At 36.7% G+C, this 17815-nt stretch overlaps 1 protein-coding gene across 1 annotated transcript in view; it reads left to right on the top strand.

Annotated features, from left to right (window-relative positions):
- LOC145982545 (glycine receptor subunit alpha-1-like) overlaps nucleotides 1-17563 on the top strand; it is a 115048-nt gene extending 97485 nt beyond the window's left edge. The window contains exons 6-9 of the mRNA XM_083116000.1: nucleotides 4569-4706; nucleotides 5265-5466; nucleotides 6961-7153; nucleotides 17501-17563. Of these exons, the coding sequence (XP_082972126.1) occupies nucleotides 4569-4706; nucleotides 5265-5466; nucleotides 6961-7153; nucleotides 17501-17563 (596 nt within the window). The remainder of the gene's footprint in view (nucleotides 1-4568; nucleotides 4707-5264; nucleotides 5467-6960; nucleotides 7154-17500) is intronic.
- The last annotated feature ends 252 nt before the right edge of the window (nucleotides 17564-17815 follow it).

Below are 17815 nucleotides of genomic sequence, written 5' to 3'. Positions count from 1 at the left end.
CATGTCCGAAGCGAACTAGAATTCTGGACCTCGGACCTCTGTGTTGTGCTAACCACTCTGCCATGGAGGTCGACTGAGCTACTGCGACTCAAACATTTATATTTAAATTGAATTTATATTTGTTATCCTTGTTGTACTTAAGGAATATCCATTGGAGATGGATGGGGTTTCTAGAAACTGTATAACTTTATAGAAAGAGAGAGAGAGAAATCACTCACGTAGAATATTTCTAACAAGGGAGGTATGTTGCACATAAGGGGTATGTCAGAGAGAAATAAATTTGTTGTTCAATTTCAAGTGTTTATGAACCAGAAAATTATAAAAATTATAATGTAGTAGCCTATAATTTTACGTTATGAATGAAGGTGAGAAAGGCATTTTAAACTTACCCCTTAAGTTCTACATGAGACGATTACATAAACAAGCGAGAATGTTGGCTAGTCACTAGTCATTTGTCACTTGAGTGTTGTAATTCACTGTTGTATCAATAACAATGGCGAGATCTGTTACATTTGTCATCTCAATAAAATGAGTTCTCATACATCTTAAACGAATAGCACTTACCAAAATATTTTACTCTTTTCAAAATTTCCAGAGATGCTGAATAATCGTAAGTAAGCTAATTCTAACCGGAAATATTTTTACTTCAATTTTTAAATTATCAGGAACTGAGATAAATGAAATCACACGGAAACAATTACATTGTTTTCCATTCATATGAGCACTTCCTAGCTCTCGTCTTGTTCAGTTTTGTTCATAGTATCAGTACCGTTAAATTCTTTCGTAATAACAATGAAATATTGCAGTACGTCCCTTTTCAGTTTAATTCGATATTATAGCAAAGAAAAAAAAACTATTGGATGCTGCTTACAAAAGGGGGAGGTTATAAGGGCACAGAGGAAAACCGCAGAGGAACAAACTACAGAAACAAGAGACAGTTCACACCACAAAAGTGACAATGACAAACTGTCAGCAGTAGGAAGGAATTCTCGTCTTAGAAGCTTATCTTCCAGCTTCTGGTAAATCCACCACCCTTCCCAGGTGTGCATATCGCTTTGGAATTCAGGTCTACCAAACGAAAGATGTACGATAAACCTTGAAATTCCTAGGACCTGGCTGGAACCTACCAACTCCACATCGACAAGAACAACTTTCTCTTTTCCTCTTCATCTATTGTTTGCAAGAATTAATGTATCAAAGGGTGGGCTTTTATATCGCAGCAGAAACTGAATTCAGGCTCAATTTAAACCCTAAATCACCAATAATTTACCGACACTTACATAGCAATTTAAGTGTAGCAAAGTAACTGTAAAAGTAACTGTTAAAACGTTACTTCTCTCGTAAAAAAGTAACTCAGTTACAGTTACTTACTTTTAAAAGGAACTAGTTAGTTACATTTTCTCAAAAAGAGTAACTGTTACTTGTAGCTGAGTTACTTGTAACTAGTTACTTCCAAACACTGTGGAGTGCTGTATTGTGTACAAATTTCAGATTTTTAACCAACTGCCCACCAGAGATATTTAACCCTGAACTTGGATTTTTTTAAACAAAAAGTACATGTTTATGACCCTGTAGAAAAAAAATTAAAGTCTCAAGCTTCAAATAATTTTGACATACACTATTGGTACACAGGCACTTGCACAAAAAAATTCAAGTGTCAAACAAACTGCCTTCCCCTTAAAAAAAAATGTCCGAAAATGTCATTTTGAGCGATTAGGATACACAATTTTGACCTTAAAATATATTATGAAGGAATAATATTTAGAAAGTTACACACAAATATAATTGTAGCCTATTATGTGCTTAACATTACAGATTTTGTCTCATTGTCGTGCGTCTTGTAATTGTTAAATTATTCAAGGTCAAATTAGCATAAATTGCCCTTTTTGAGCCCGCTTAGCTATACTAAATCTGCTGTAACTCCGCCCCTATTTCGCCTAGGAAGCTCAAATAATCTCATTGTACATGGAATTGAACAAGCTTTCCAGTGGTATATAACAAGCCTACCTTTGGATAAAAATATAATTTTGTCACGTGACATTGACTTTTGACCTTGAATATCTGAAAACATGTCATCACCAAAAATCGTGAAAAAAATATATTTGGTCCCTCATACCATACGATAGACCATACTCTAAAACATATCAAAAAATCATTCTGGGACTGCAATGGGATCAGAAGATACAAAATAATATGTGTAACTATGTGACTGATAAAAGCCCCATTATATGAACTATGAAGAGTCAAATGTCCCTTAACACCCCCTACAAAATGTAAAGGAGTTATCCTGGTTATAATAGGTCATGAAAGAAAAATGTTAGGCACAGGGAGATCCCTAGCCGTGTGTGTCAAGCGCAGGTCCGGCATATTGTTGACCGCCATATTGAATTCAATGTAAAAATTTCAAAGGAAAGGGGGTGATGTGATATATCAAATCAGGCTAGAATTTCACGAGATATGAAGTGACGAAGATTTATCCAACATATATTTAACCAGCAAAAAGTGATTACTGCATACTTGTAACCATTTTCTCCTTTTCGAGGTGTTAAAAACAAAGCATTGGAATGCTCCTAACGTGTTAGGAACTCATCGAGATCACGCTGACATCTTGGGAGAGAAAGAAGTATACGCACCATTGCATATGATTTTAACCAGCGACATTCACCAAATAGTTGAATAGTGAAGAATATTGGGAAAAGTATCTCAAACAATTACGTGACACTTCCTTTGGAATGGTAAAATTATTCAGTGACGAGGCTAATTTTTATGTTCACGGTGAAGTGAAGTGAAGCCCAGCCGAATCGTTGTTGCTGGTAAGCTAATGATGTGGTATAGTGTATGGAGAACTGGAATGGTTGGTCCATATTCAACAACGGAACCTTAAATGGTGAGGGCTTCTTGGATTTGTTAAGTGAACAGGTTTTTCATCCTTGTTTACGGGATATGGCACTTTTCCAGAGTTTTGAAACAGGACAGAATGTGACCACACTATGTGGACATTGTGGCAATTTCTTCATGGTAAAGTTCTAGGTAGATTGATGGGCAGACAGGGATCTATTAAAAGGCCTGCACATTCCCCAGATCTAACATCTTAGGAGGACTTTTACCTTCAGAAACATTTGAAGAGAATGGTGCATGCACTAAACGTACGTGATATTGACCATCTGAGAGACGGCATAGTTGCTGCTTGCGATGTTGTTGCACCTGCTACATTGCAAAATGTTCAATATGAGTGTGAGAAACGTCAACGAGTGTGCTCACAGGAACATTGACAACATTATAATGTGCATATATCGTAAGTGAAATATATATACATATAACTTTTTGCAGGCTAAAGATACGTTGGAAAAACCTTCGTCACTTCATATCTCGTGAAATTCTAGCCTGATTTGATATATCACATCACCCCCTTTCCTTTGAAATTTTTGCGTTGAATTCAATATGGCGGTCAACAATATGCCGGACCTGCGCTTGATACACACGTCTAGGGATCTCCCTGTGCCTAACATTTTTCTTTCATGGCCTATTATAACCAGGATAACTCCTTTACATTTTGTAGGGGGGTGTTAAGGGACATTTGACTCGTCATAGTTCATGTAATGAGGCTTTTATCAGTCACATAGTTACACATATTATTTTGTATCTTCTGATCCCATTGCAGTCCCAGAATGATTTTTTGATATGTTTTAGAGTATGGTCTATGGTATGGTATGAGGGACCAAATATATTTTTTTCACGATTTTTGGTGATGACATGTTTTCAGATATTCAAGGTCAAAGGTCAATGTCACGTGACAAAATTATATTTTTATCCAAAGGTAGGCTTGTTATATATCACTGGAAAGCTTGTTCAATTCCCTGTACAAAAAGCTTTATTTGAGCATCCTAGGCAAAATAGAGGCGGAGTTACAGCAGATTTAGTATAGCTATGCTAACTTTGACCTTGAATAATTTAACAATTACAAGACGCACGAATCTAAAAGTTTTCATAGTTACTAAGTTCCATTCATAGTTTCAACTCCCCGAATTTCATGAAAATATGACATGGTCAGGTTGTGGGCTGTGTTGATTTCATATGGAATGACTATTGAAAATTTGTTATTTAAATCCGTTTATCGCCGTAGAATTAGGTAGCACACAACGTCTGCAGTGAATCGAGTATTTCAGGATCTAAGTGTCCCATTTTCATTCCCGATGACTGTACATTCAATTGAAAAACATATCCCAAATTTAGCAAGCTGTCTACCATTCACGATTTCCGTCTGTTTAAATTTAAAAGGAAAGAAAATTCCAGAAGATGCGTTTCAACATGTATTTGATACAATTTGATGTTTATGTAAATATTTTAATATTAACTATTATTAATTGTAGTACAGCGCATCATTTTACTAGTCCTTTCTCGTTGCTCTAGTAACTATGGGCAAAAAGAAGACAAAAACATTTTAACTAAAATAAAGCGTTCCGTTTCGTGAAATTTCCCATTTCAAGCCCCGTCGCTAAGCGAAGGGTGGAGATGCTGCGTTGCGTTTTCTGCTTCTCATCACTTTCTTCCTTTCCAACTATTCGCAGCTCGGTTGAATCAAGTAGACAACTGCACGCTCCAGTGGGAGAAAGAAAACACCTTAAGGAAGATGGTGTTCTCCCTTCCTCTGTACCACGTTCACATCTGCTCTCGTCCAAGACCCGTGGAAAGGCGTATAAATCCAAGTAAGTAACTCCAACTCACCCGCATCACTTAGCTCTATAGAGAGGGCCAAGTTAAAGTTATACAGCCTTTCTCTACGCAGTGGATAACTTACTGGGCCCACTAGATCCTGGAGCCATACTTATATAGCGAGAGCTTGTCGTCATAAGCAATATCATCGACACCTGTTGACGGAAATATTTTTGTTGAATCAGATAGTTATCATTTCAATGCCTACTTTATTACAACAGAGGGCATTTCTTTGTTAAAAATTTTGACTTTTATGTTACATCCAAATATTTAATTACATATTCAGTTAACAAGCAATTCAATTATTTTTAATAAATAACAGTTAAGTAATGAAATGCTAATAACAAGTTTACTTTACCTAATCCGTGTATGTATGAAAGTGATATGAGACAGAATCGACAGTGGCATATAACCCACCATAAAAAGGTTAAACAATGGACTTTTAAAACAATAAATCCGTCCATATTTATGTTGTGATTATGAATCCTACATGGTTAATAAAACCACTTATCGCTTATTTGTATACATACAGTACATATTATATTTTCCAGGTTTTATTTTGCCGCAGCTTAGAGTCTTCGTAGTTCTTGATCGTCAGATCAAGACTCACCTGCTTCAAATGTACCTCCCCAGCACCATTTTCGTGATTCTCTCGTGGGGGAGCTTCGTGGTGCCGCCTGAGATGGTGCCAGGGCGCATGGCTCTCCTCGTCACCAGTCTGCTTTCGCTGGTCACCATGCTCGTTGCCAACAGGTGAGGATCAATTATACATCATGCTCTATTGGACACTGAAGTTCTTTGTATGGTGCCTGTCCCCCAGAGCTATAGCTATGACTATGAGTGGTGAAGAGAGAGGGTCATTTCGAATGCCGAGGAAAAGGGGGCGCCAAGTTAGCAAAAAGATAAAAAGCTCGAGAAGAATAAGAACACAGATAAATTTGTGCTTCGTTAATTAAAACAAATATTTTTTTTATGTGTAAGGCAAGAACCGTCACAGCCATGGTCATATGTATTAATTAAGGAGATGAATACATACACAAACCATTCTTTCTTAGACGTCATTATTTATTATGATTTTGTGTGCTTTCGTGTAATAACCAGCCTGTTAAACCGAAGTGATTCATAGCGTACCTATTCTGCGAAGGAAATGTATATCTCTTTCTGACTTGCCCAGAGAAGGAGACTATATCACCACATCGACTGATATTTTTAAAAATCAAACGAAGAACATTGAGTTTGTTACAGGGCTGTCACGAGATAAAAACGGAATTTCTCCCTCTCTCTTACAACAACGTGGTGTCTTATATGTTTGTTAAGTAATTGCATTGAGGTCTAAGGATGCGAAGAGTCAGTTCACTACTAGTGCAGGTTAGAAGTACTCATATTTTAAGCAGTTACATAAAAAATAACAAGAGATAATCAATTTAGTTTGTAATATTCAATTAAGTAATTGTAAGGATATCTGCATTGCAAAACTATTTGCTCATGTACTTTATGATTATATGGCATTGCTAGTAAAATGTCATTACACAACTGATACAGAAGCAGCATTTTTTCTATTTAATTCCTATTTCTGAAATATAATATCAGAGAGAGAATGGCACAATAGAAGCCAAAAATTATATTCAAATAAAGTTTTTAAGGTCTTATTTTTTGCAGTCCTCGCAAACATTACTGCGATGTTCAACACAAATACTCATAAAGTATGAATTCATCTTTGTTACAACATTCCTAATCTTCTCAAGGCAACAGAAAGCAATTCGTCTCTAGTCATCCAGCTGGTAGCGTTCTTGATGATGATTCTTCTCAATCGAAGATTTGACGGTGCCATTCTGGTTAACTTTCAAGTCTTCCTCGTTCTCATCTGTTCCCCGTAAAGTTAAAAAGAAAGAGTATTTTTAAATCTACATTCTCTACTCCAGGAAATCAAAACGTCTTGAATATACCATTTCCAACTAATTTCATTCACTAAAACACAACGGCACGTAAAACTGTTCAAAAACAAAACTGGCAAGTTAATCACAACGTGGATTCATATGTGACCCAAGCATTCAAAACAAAAAGGCCGTACGACTTTGAAATATAATAGGCTACACCTCCAACAACACCCTCAGAACTAAAGTGTAAAGTGCTGTGTAGAACAGGCTTAGCATGGAATGGAGTCACACGCGACCCCACATTGTTGTTTTAAAGTCAAGAAAATCTATTGTAAGAAGTTTTTGAATCATTGATGGCTTGTTCTTGCAGAGCGTCGTCGCCGCCTTCCCTTGGGGTGACGTGCTCGGAAGCTTGGCTGATCATGTGCATCATGTTCCTCTTCCTTGCGCTGCTGCAGTACATCTACGTGCTAATCCTCGCTAGGAGGTCGACGGGCGCCTGTACGAGCGACAAGGAGGAGGAAAGGCTCTTCACACGCAGGCGGTTCCTTAAGTCACCAAAGGTAACCAACTAACAAACGTTGACAGCTATAACGACAAGAAAATGTGTTTATTGCAACAAATTTCTATTTGGTGTCTAAAATTGCTACTTTCCAGGGGGTGCCCACAGAAAAGGATTATGGCGCAGCCTGCGCCATCGAGATTTTCTTTGGGGGGGGGGGATTTTTTCTTTTCAAATAATATAAAATTCAACAATTATATATATTTTCCAAAATGTATGTAATCATTTTACACCTTAAATGCACCATTTAATCCATTAGATGAAGCAAATAAAGTGTTTAAGTGTATTATCGAAAGGGGGGAGATAGAAATATCCAACTCTTACATATTAGGCCTTAATTGACACGTAGGTTCTGGGGTGAGGATTTTGAATTTAACGTTGGGGGGACAGTATCCAACTCTAGGTCTTAGATTATGACGGGTATTTTAGTTAGAGGGGGATTGAGCATTAAATTAATGGGGGAAATCTAATTCTCGTGTATTACTATTGTCTTAGACTGTTGCGGAAATTCTGGTGTGGAGACAGAATTAATTTTATGGAGGAGGCAATATCTACTCTTCAATATCAACAGTAAGTCTAAAATTGGCATGGAAATTTTGGTGGGACGATTGAGTATTAAATTTAAAGGGGGAGATAGAAAGCTCTTGATAAAGCGTTAAATCTTAGATTGTCAAGGGATTTCTGTAGTGGAGAGAGAGTTCGAACATTACATTTTGGAGACTGTATTTAGCGCTATGGTATCCTCACGATTTCGACCCCGAATGTGCCAAAAGAGAAGTTGGAAAAAACTAAATATTTCGGTATCCTAAGAAAATATTGACACCCAATTAATATTCTTGAAAGCCTGCAAGGAAATGGATGTAAAATATTTCGTGCCAGCTTCGCTCGCACTGGTGTGTTACGAGGATGAGTGTTTCGCGATTTACTGAGGTGAATATGAGGTTTTGTACTATAGTTTCATTACAAGACAAGCGATATTCTCTATATTTATTAATAATTATTTATATTTATATTATATAAAATATAAAAAGCCAGTACAATATAATGTGCCATATCAAAATTTTCTGCATGAATTTAATTTTAAAAGCCTTTGTAATAGGCGGAACATTCTGTATCACTTATACTTACATAAAACTGTAAACGGTATGTTAAACAATAGTTATTTCCTCAGTCAACTACAATTCAATTCCAGAAAAAGTAATTTACGTGGGCGAAACTTACTGATTCCGAAAATTCCCAAAACTGAGAAATATAAAAGCAGCCCATTAAGTAGAATGTGTGATTTGTATAATACGCTTTCAATGAATAACCAGGCCTTAGATTTATCATTGCCATTCACACTATATAAAAAAATTATTGAAACAGAATTATGACAAAATACACTGTAATCATTCCGGTATCACTATTCTCCCATTATTTTCCATTGTATTCTACAATTATATATAGATGTATGGTGAAAGACAAGAGAAAGCGTCAGATTGTTTAATTTAATTATTGATTATGTTATTGATTAATTGTATTATCGGTGGATGTATGTTTATATATTTGCTAATTGTATTGTTTCCATTGTATTTTTTTCCTGCCGTCTGTAATTGGAGGTTTACCTCTGTTGAGGGCAGTAAATACATAAATAAACATCACTTCTTAAATATGCCGTATAGTGAATGCTTAGTGTTGGTATACTGCTTAATTTAAAGCAGATGCATCATTTGAAACAAAAATATATCGAATCAGCTTTTCTAACTTCTTGTCACAGGAAAATTTGACTTTAACAAGTTAAATTTGCCCTTAAGGTAAAACCCAAGCAATTATTGTTATGCCTTACTAAAATAATGATATTTATTCAAGAAAACGTGGGGGGAGGGTGGAGGTATTTGAAATATCGCCCTGAGCTTAAGCATTTCTAGCTAGAGTTCTGTAATGTTTTGTGACACAATAACTGAATCGGTCATACGGCTGAAGCATGTTATTTGGTTTGCCAAGGTTAATTACTCAAATTGTAAGTTTTATAAACCCACTCACAAACACTATTTATATGCATATTTACATAATTTAATTTACTACATTTAATCAATCAATGTGCTAGCTCTAAGTTTTTTTGAAAATTAAACAATTAAAAAATATGGACAGTTTAACATGGTATTGCATTCAAATAGACATCAATTAATACGTATTCATCCAAACTATTTGGGGGCGGATTATGATGAACGATTATAGGGGCGGTCTTGAGTGATGGGCACCCCTGGTTAGGGAAGAGGGACAGATCAAGTATAGTGTTCAGTAAAGCTAAGAAGAAAGTTACTTTCAATAGTACTTTGTGGGGATTACGATATGGTTTGAGGGAGCTAATGATATGGTTTTTTGGGGGGGGGGACACATGACATGATTTTGGGAGGATGAGCCAATGGCCTTGGGGGGGATGGGCACCCCTGTTACATTGTAAGTACAAAACGCTTCTTCCCTGGTCTTTGTATGTAACTGTTCATGACTACATCACCCATTGATTAATTGGTTAACATTCTTGGTAAGATCCCACGAACTTTACAGTTCGTTACGATATGCACGAAGGAATGTGAAAAAGAAGGCAAATAAATAGCCTATGGAAACAGCTGGAAAAGAATGGCTATGAGAAGCAGGATAGACTGGACATAAACAGAAGAAGGAAGAAAAGAGGAAGGGGAGAATTGGAAGAGAAAGAAAAAGAGGAAGAGAAAGAAAAAGAAAGAAGGTTTGGAATAAGGAGTATGGGGAAGACCACAGAAAAGATATGCAAAATGCTTAGGAAAGCGAACATTAAAACTTACAGGAAGGGAGGGAGAAGCATCTTAGGAATAGCGAAGAATGCAAACAAGGAAAAGGAAAAGAGAGAAGAGGAAGGGATTATCTACGAAGTAAAATGTAAAGAATGTCAGTGTGTGTACATAGGAGAAACGAAAAAGAGGCTGAAAGACAGGTTGAAACAACATAGGGATGATGTACGACTTAAGAGAGAGAGAAATGCGATATTTAAACACACGAGAGAAACAGGACATGACATAGAGTGGGATGAGGCTAAGCAGATAGGAAGGGAGAAGAGAATGCTAGTGAGAAAATGGAAGGAAGCCAAGGAAATAGAGAAGAAAGGTGAAGAAGACACAATGAACTGGAATGGGAGACTGAAGTTAAACAAAGAATGGAAGAAGGTGTTAGAAAGAGTGGAAAGGACAAGAGAGAAAGAGGAGAGGAGAAGGAAGAAAATGAAGGAAAAAGAGGCTGAGATATAAAGCCCAACCACATTCTATATGGAAGTAAATATGTTTAGCCTTTTAGGTGAAAGTACAGTTGACAAGGGAAAGCCACCTGCTAGAAAGTTCCAGAACAACTTTCTAATAGTCTGGAGGGAGTAATATTTGTGTATATATAATGCCCTGTTTTTGTATCTTGTTACTTTTGTACTTGATACAGAGTCTGAAGTTTGCTAGAAGGTTGAAACGTTACGTTTAGTTTATGTTTTTAATAAAATAAATTACTGCCTTGGTCAGCATATTTATTTTTTTCATAATCATGGAAACAAGGCTTAATGGTGTTATAACATTAAAATAACATTGTGTTCTTCAATCATTTACCCGTCTACAGAACTTACATAAAAATTCTTGATTATTAAATAGAATTTTAAATTACATGCAGGAAACCTGACATCTCTCCTCAACACTTGGCATGGGGTTGGCTTTCCATGGAGTTATCAACCATACATAAAGAAAAAAGACGGCCTTAGAGCGCTTATATTTGGCAACTTCTACTAGTAACTGTCCGAAACTCTTACTGTCTTCGGAGTGTCGGTCACAAACAGCATGCTCAAAATTGTCATACACTGAACGTTTGTATGAAGGTTCCTTCTCACAAATCTCACAATATTGTTTTTGTCCTCTTTCTTTTCTATCATTGGTTTAATTTTCATCGTTATCTCTCCTTAGCCCCCGGCTTTTATCTTCCTTGTCTGAAGCATTCTTCGTTCGTGCATTGAAGATCGGTTCCAGGTCTTCAGTTTCTATCGAAGTATCAAGAAACAAACTCCTATCACTGATTGGGTCATTCAACTAATTCAATTCAATATTTTTCACACTAGCAATAGACATAACTGTATAAAAGAGGATGCGAATTATTGGGAGTGAATGGCAGAACACTTCCCCATCACCTTAGACGAAATTACTCTAATAACAGAGGTACATTTTCATTCCTTCCCTCTTTATCTTCCCCCAAAACAATAATAGTTACAAATATTTCCATTACAAGTAAACCTGTTCGTGGAGTAAGTATCGTATCGTGGTTTCAAACGTCATCAGTGTTATAGTTGACAACATATCTGATTAATCTCAAACTGACAGATTCTCAAGAATACTTCTTTCCTCTACGACCTCTCCTCCCTAAAAATTTAATTCACAGAATGGTAAAAGGAACCAACTTCTATTCGCAACTAACGATGGACAGCATTAACCCTTCGGAAGGTTGGATTGGGTCAAGAGCTGAATTGGACCACCATTTTCCTATTATTGCATATGGTTTGTTCATTACACTTAATAAAAAATTGGATATATTGACTCTAAATTAAATGGGAGTTATTCGTCTACCCGGATCAAAAAAAAGAAGGATAAGTGCGATTCGTTATGTGGGTTCGCCTTTTCCACATTGGCGAGGAAACTTACTCTAAACCAATATTTAATTACTCCAAACCAATATTTAATGTGTTTTTTATTCTTTGGCTCCAGAAATTCTAGATTTCGACTCCGAAATCAAATCTTAAGGTTTGTGTATCGTAAGGTAAATTCGATTAATTGTGCAAACTGAAAATTGATGCAAGATCTGTTGCACAAAAATCAAGATGTTTGTCCGCGTTTGTACGTAACATTTGTGAATAAGAAATACGAATCAACGAAGACAGTCTCTGGACCTCGAATTTTCCGCGAGAGTATCCAGGACTGCATCTAATGAGAATTGATTGATTGAATTAGGTTATTTTACGCCGCTTTTTTGCCACTTTTGGTTAATCGCAACGATGAGAATGGGTGATGATATGATGAAGTTGATGAACGGACACTAACAAAGAATACATATACCCAGGCCCGGATTCGAATCAGGGACCCCTGGCGTCGTAGCGAGCTGTGATAAATACTCCGTAAGGGGGGGGGGGGATTGGCTCTAATGAGAATATCATGGAGGTTCAAATATATATTTACACTGGCGGTATGAAGTTGAGTAATAATTAGACCTTGTATTTTAGATTTTTAACCTATTTTTTCCTTTGCAGGCACCTAGGTAAATAAGAAATAACAAGTTACGTCAGCGTTTCATTAAAAAACGAAACAACTGATGAAGTTTCATAGTGCCTAAAATAACCTATTTTGCTTGTTAGAACCTATTTTAGGTATATGCGCCTAAATCAAACCTTTTTTAAAGGTTTTTATATATACAACCTCTGACAATAAAGTTCGGTGAATGATCCTGAATATCGAAAGTAGACGAATTCTTAATGAAACCTACCTTACTGTCCTTCGAAGTAGTCCCCTCCCATGGCTATGCACCGTTGAGAACGGCTGCACATGTCCTGGAAACTTTTAGAAAAGTCTTCTTTCGGGATGGTGTTCAAGACCCTCGTCACGTTCCGTTGGATGTCCGGAATATCCTCAAATCTCTGACCTTTCAAAGCGATTTTGAGGTGTGGGAAAAGAAAGAAATCTGGAGGATTCAGATCCAAATTTCTTGCAATGCATTGCTACAGAGGATGAGAGCTGGTGTGTGAGGTACGACCCTGAAACGAAACGCCAAAGCATGGAAGGGTGTTCTCCTGCATCACCCCGTCGGAAAAAGGTCAAGGCGTAAAAATCACGCATCAAGACGATGCTTATCACTTTGTTTTACAGTGATGGCATGATCCACAAGGAATTCCTTCCCGAGGGAACAACAATTTTTCTGCCTTGGCCTTCTTCCGACGGGGTGATGCAGGAGAACGCCATTCCATGCTTTGGCGTTCCGTTTCAGGGTCGTACCTCACACACCAGCTCTCATCCTCTGTAGCAATGCATTGCAAGAAATTTGGATCTGAATCCTCCAGATTTCTTTCTTTTCCCACACCTCAAAATCGCTTTGAAAGGTCAGAGATTTGAGGATATTCCGGACATCCAACGGAACGTGACGAGGGTCTTGAACACCATCCCGAAAGAAGACTTTTCTAAAAGTTTCCAGGACATGTGCAGCCGTTCTCAACGGTGCATAGCCATGGGAGGGGACTACTTCGAAGGACAGTAAGGTAGGTTTCATTAAGAATTCCTCTACTTTCGATATTCAGGATCATTCACCGAACTTTATTGTCAGTTTAAGGTTTTCAGGATTTTTATGTCGCACAGAGGCATTTGTTCGGTTTGATACCAAAAGAAACAATTACTAATGTGTTTGAAACATATTTTCTGTCAATTTCCTTCCCTTTATTTTCCAGGCAGCTTTCTTTTCCTTTCCTTCTTCGATAAAAGTAAAAGCTAAACTGTGAAAAAGGGCCTCCCCCATGGCGCAGTGGTAACGCCATTGCCTTGTAATCAAGGGGTCCCGGGTTCGATACCCGGTGGAGGCACAAGTGGTTCGGATTCCACTTTAAACTGTAGGTCCAGTCCCGATTAGCCTTACTGCGCATAAAGTGGACTTAAAACACCAAATCAAACTCAAACTAAACTGTGAAAAGCGTCACGGCATTTATAAATACAGTATATATAAATTCAATGAGATTTGGATTAATAAAAGTTGGAATTTTTAACGCCTATGCAGAAAAATTCACGCAAAATTCCCGGAGCCAATTATTCACGGACAATTCCTGGAATTCAAGGAATTCTAAGTGACTAGCCACCCTGGTATTGTGCAGCAAATTATAGATACTTAATTCATTCTTCAGATCAACAAGTAACTTTTGCTAACAACACAAATATAGGATTACAATAATTTATGGATAATTTTGAAAATAATGTAAGCAAATGAAAATTTGGTTAGAAAATTAATATTTGGTTGTTACATGTAGCAATTAAAATTTCTTACGGTTCTTTTGAAATTTTGTTTTTTGAAGATGTACCAAATCAGTATTTTTCAAGAATTTTGAAGCATTTTAGGTTTCTTTTGGAACCTACTTCAGGATTTTTCGCGCCTGATTTAAGATTTTTAGAATCTACTTTAGGATTTTTAGAACCTATTTTGAGATTTTGAGAGCCTCTTTTTAGAACCTAAAAATTCGAGGTCTAGTAATAATACACTACATGCTATACAGATACGTTTTCTTTCGAAAGAATGCCTACTTCCTACAGCAAGATCGAGCGAGACAGACACAGAGAGATATATCAATTTTGTCCTCTCCAAAATTACTTTTATGTGCACCACTGAGCGTATGTATTTTTCTCCCACAGACAGTGAAGCAAAGGAAGCTGCTGAAGAAAGTGATGGTGACTATAAAAGAGTGCTTCACGAGGAATGACAAAGGAATTTGGGGAATTCAAGATAGGACAGCCATAGTCTTGTTTCCGCTTCTTTTCATTGCTTGCCTTTGTGTCTACATAAGCTATGTTGTAACTCAATATCATGTGTGGGAAGAAACACAAAGGGGATGGTTTACAGAATGCTGGCGTGAACAGTAACCAACTGTACAGGGAAGTTCTCAAGGGCGCTTCAAAACTGAAAATTTCTCACATCCTTCTATTTTCTGAAAGATATGTAAGTGAAAAAATGAGTTTGTTTGCTTTATTTCACAGATGATTTTGTAAATTTCTTTCGAAGTGAAAAGGTTGTCCAATGTAATTTCGCTGTGATTTGCTCCTTTCTTATCTGACTTCAAACAAATCCTCTTAAAAATCTGAAGTCCCTAATAAATAAATAAACAGTGATTAAAATGTACATTTCTACAATTATTTATGTAATATATTATTTTTTCTAATTAAGCTTGTGAGAACTAGATCATCAGGTTATATACTTGAACCATGTCTGTCCTGGGGCTACAAAAGAGTCCAAAAATCATTGATTTTGCAGTTCAAAGCAATCTGCGTCTGAGGATTCGACCGATTTCGTTTATTTTACTTTGCATTCTGGCACTCTTGGTTAATCGCGAAGATAGGATGAGTGACGACGATATGATGAAATTGATTAATCGCCACTCACAAAGCCGGGACTCGAACTGGGAATCCCTGGGTGCGAAATCATTGAAAACTGGTGGGGGGAAAAGTTCTTAATCTACAAACCCCCCTCCCCCACATATGTGTATTATTAAAAGTAAAAATAAATTACTCAATTAAAATATAATATTATTACTACTACTACTTTTATTATTATTACTATTATTATTAATTACATAAAGGAAATTAATTTGTTACTTTTATGCATATCAGATATTTCAAAGCAGCTAACTAATTCCTTTAGTTACTGGTTAAGGATGTTAATAAATTATGTAATAGTTGAAGTGGTTTTATTATGTGTAAATTTTTGTTTTGTTTGTGCTTTATATTAATATAAATCAATTAGATTTCATAGTTATAATTTTCTTGCATTCTTGTTTTACTTTAATTGTGCGTATTGATGTTGATTTGTTAATGATCTCTTGAGAGAGAATGCATTCAATACTCACAACTACACTAATTTGTGTTTTCGATATTATTCTTAGTAAAGTATATTTCAAATTAAAAGTAATTGCTTATCTTTTGTTTGCTATAACAAAAACTCCAACCCGTAAATTTTTGGTGGGGGGGAGATTTTTGAGGCCAAAATTATTGGTGGGGAGGAGTTTTACCTTCTCAATTCCTACAGTATCTGTTTTTTCCGAGTTCATTTTATGCTCATATGGGCTAATGATGACTGGACCTACATATGGTTTGAAGGGAAATCTGTGTAGTCTCCACCAGGAATCAAACTGGGAACCCTCATTGCAAGGTGAGTACCTAATAATAATCTAGCATAGACAGCAGCATCAGCCTTTCTACAGTTAGAGATTCTTCACATCATAAAGAAATCAGGGTTTATGATACAAAGGATTCTCGTATGTTTACATTTTAAAATTGTTAAGACGTAAGAATCGTTCGTCAGCCTGCCACTTGAATTTAGTAGTTTCTAGACATCCCTAGATCATTGCTTTCATTCCAACATCATCCTAGAGTCACTCCAGACCAAATCAATGCAATTCTTACACAGATTCTACCTTACTATTTCGCATTTTGGTGCAATTCGTGAGTTTACATATATCATTATAGAATGAAAAATTACCAAATCTGAGATTAATATGGTAAATAGTTTTGAAGCTACTGACCCTTGAATTTGCTAAATTTTGCCACATATCAAAATTACAACTCGAGTAATTAAGCTAGAGATCTGATAATGGCCTCGATTTGAAGCTCTCCCTATGGGCTTCCATATCATATGATATGTGACGCAAAATGGTTTGTCGTCAAATATATTTTCAAAATAGAAATAAAATTTTGATTTGTTTCACGAAGCTGAATTTTTTAAATGTTGAAGAATTTTTCAAAAACTGTTCAGGATGTTGCTAATTGTTCAGTTTTTATCTGGGCCAACAATGGGATCATTAGTTATATGAGTTATAAGTTTAGAGTGTTGTGTTGAAAATATCATCTGACTCATTTTACTGATACTTGGCATATGATGTGGCTAATTTGCAATGACAAGAGAAAAATATAAGTGAGGAGGCATAAGGGGATGGCAAAAAATACTTCAGGAGGGCAGTAACATTGAACATGCCCCTAAATGGAATCCAAAAATGCTGGTCAACCAGGGGCTACTTCTCTTTCCCTGCCTCACATCAGACACAATCATTTCTAATATTTTATGTTTCATTTTTCACAAGTCTTCAAGTCATGGAACATTACATGGGGCAGTGTTAGATTTAATCTCTTGAAGACGTCTAACACTTCCCAACCTCAAGGAAAGGTAACATTACTCTTGATACTTCAGTTCTGTTTACTCGTGTGTGTGGGGGTGTTTGCGTGTGTGTGTGAGGGGGGGTGTCTAGTTGGTACGTCGCGGTTGGGTGTTTGACTTCCACACTGGAGACCCGGGTTTGATTCCCGGGGTGGGTGATCTAAGGTCGGAATTTTTCCGGCCTTATAATTGTTGTTTGCTTGTCAAAAACTTTAATTCTTAAAAAAAAATATATATATATATGATTTGAATTGCGCTTTTCCAACAAAAACCCTTGAGACCAGTGATCGAAGCGGAGGGGGGTATGGAGGGATGGCATACCCAAGTCATTCCCCTTGGAATATGAAAGAATTGCTATCTTGTTATTTTTTTCTTATGTTTGTATTCGTTTTACCTCTTTACCTTTTTCTTTATACAGGGTGTTTCTGTGACCGTGTTAGAAACTTGCAGGGATGATAGAAGGGAACAACAAAATGGATAGGGAACCCTGGTCCGGAAAAGCGTCAGTCAAAAGTTACAAGTCAAAACCTTCGAAGGGCAAGTAACCGTGCACAACACGGAGGGGAACCATAAAAGAAAGGGGGAAAGAATCCACGTGTGTAGTCTAGGAGCACGAGTGTCGCGGCTGCAATTAGTGCAATGGACTATACGCTAGAAGAACTGGCTGATATGGTGTTTGTGTATGGACGAGCAAATGGAAACTGTAGGGAAGCAGAAAGGTCGTATCGGACCA

This window comes from Lepisma saccharinum, unplaced genomic scaffold, assembly GCF_977018435.1.
Source record: "Lepisma saccharinum unplaced genomic scaffold, izLepSacc3.1 HAP1_SCAFFOLD_247, whole genome shotgun sequence".
Taxonomy (NCBI): Eukaryota; Metazoa; Arthropoda; class Insecta; order Zygentoma; family Lepismatidae; genus Lepisma; species Lepisma saccharinum.
The sequence above is the reverse complement of the archived record's forward strand: the minus strand, read 5'-3'. Positions and strand labels throughout refer to the sequence as shown.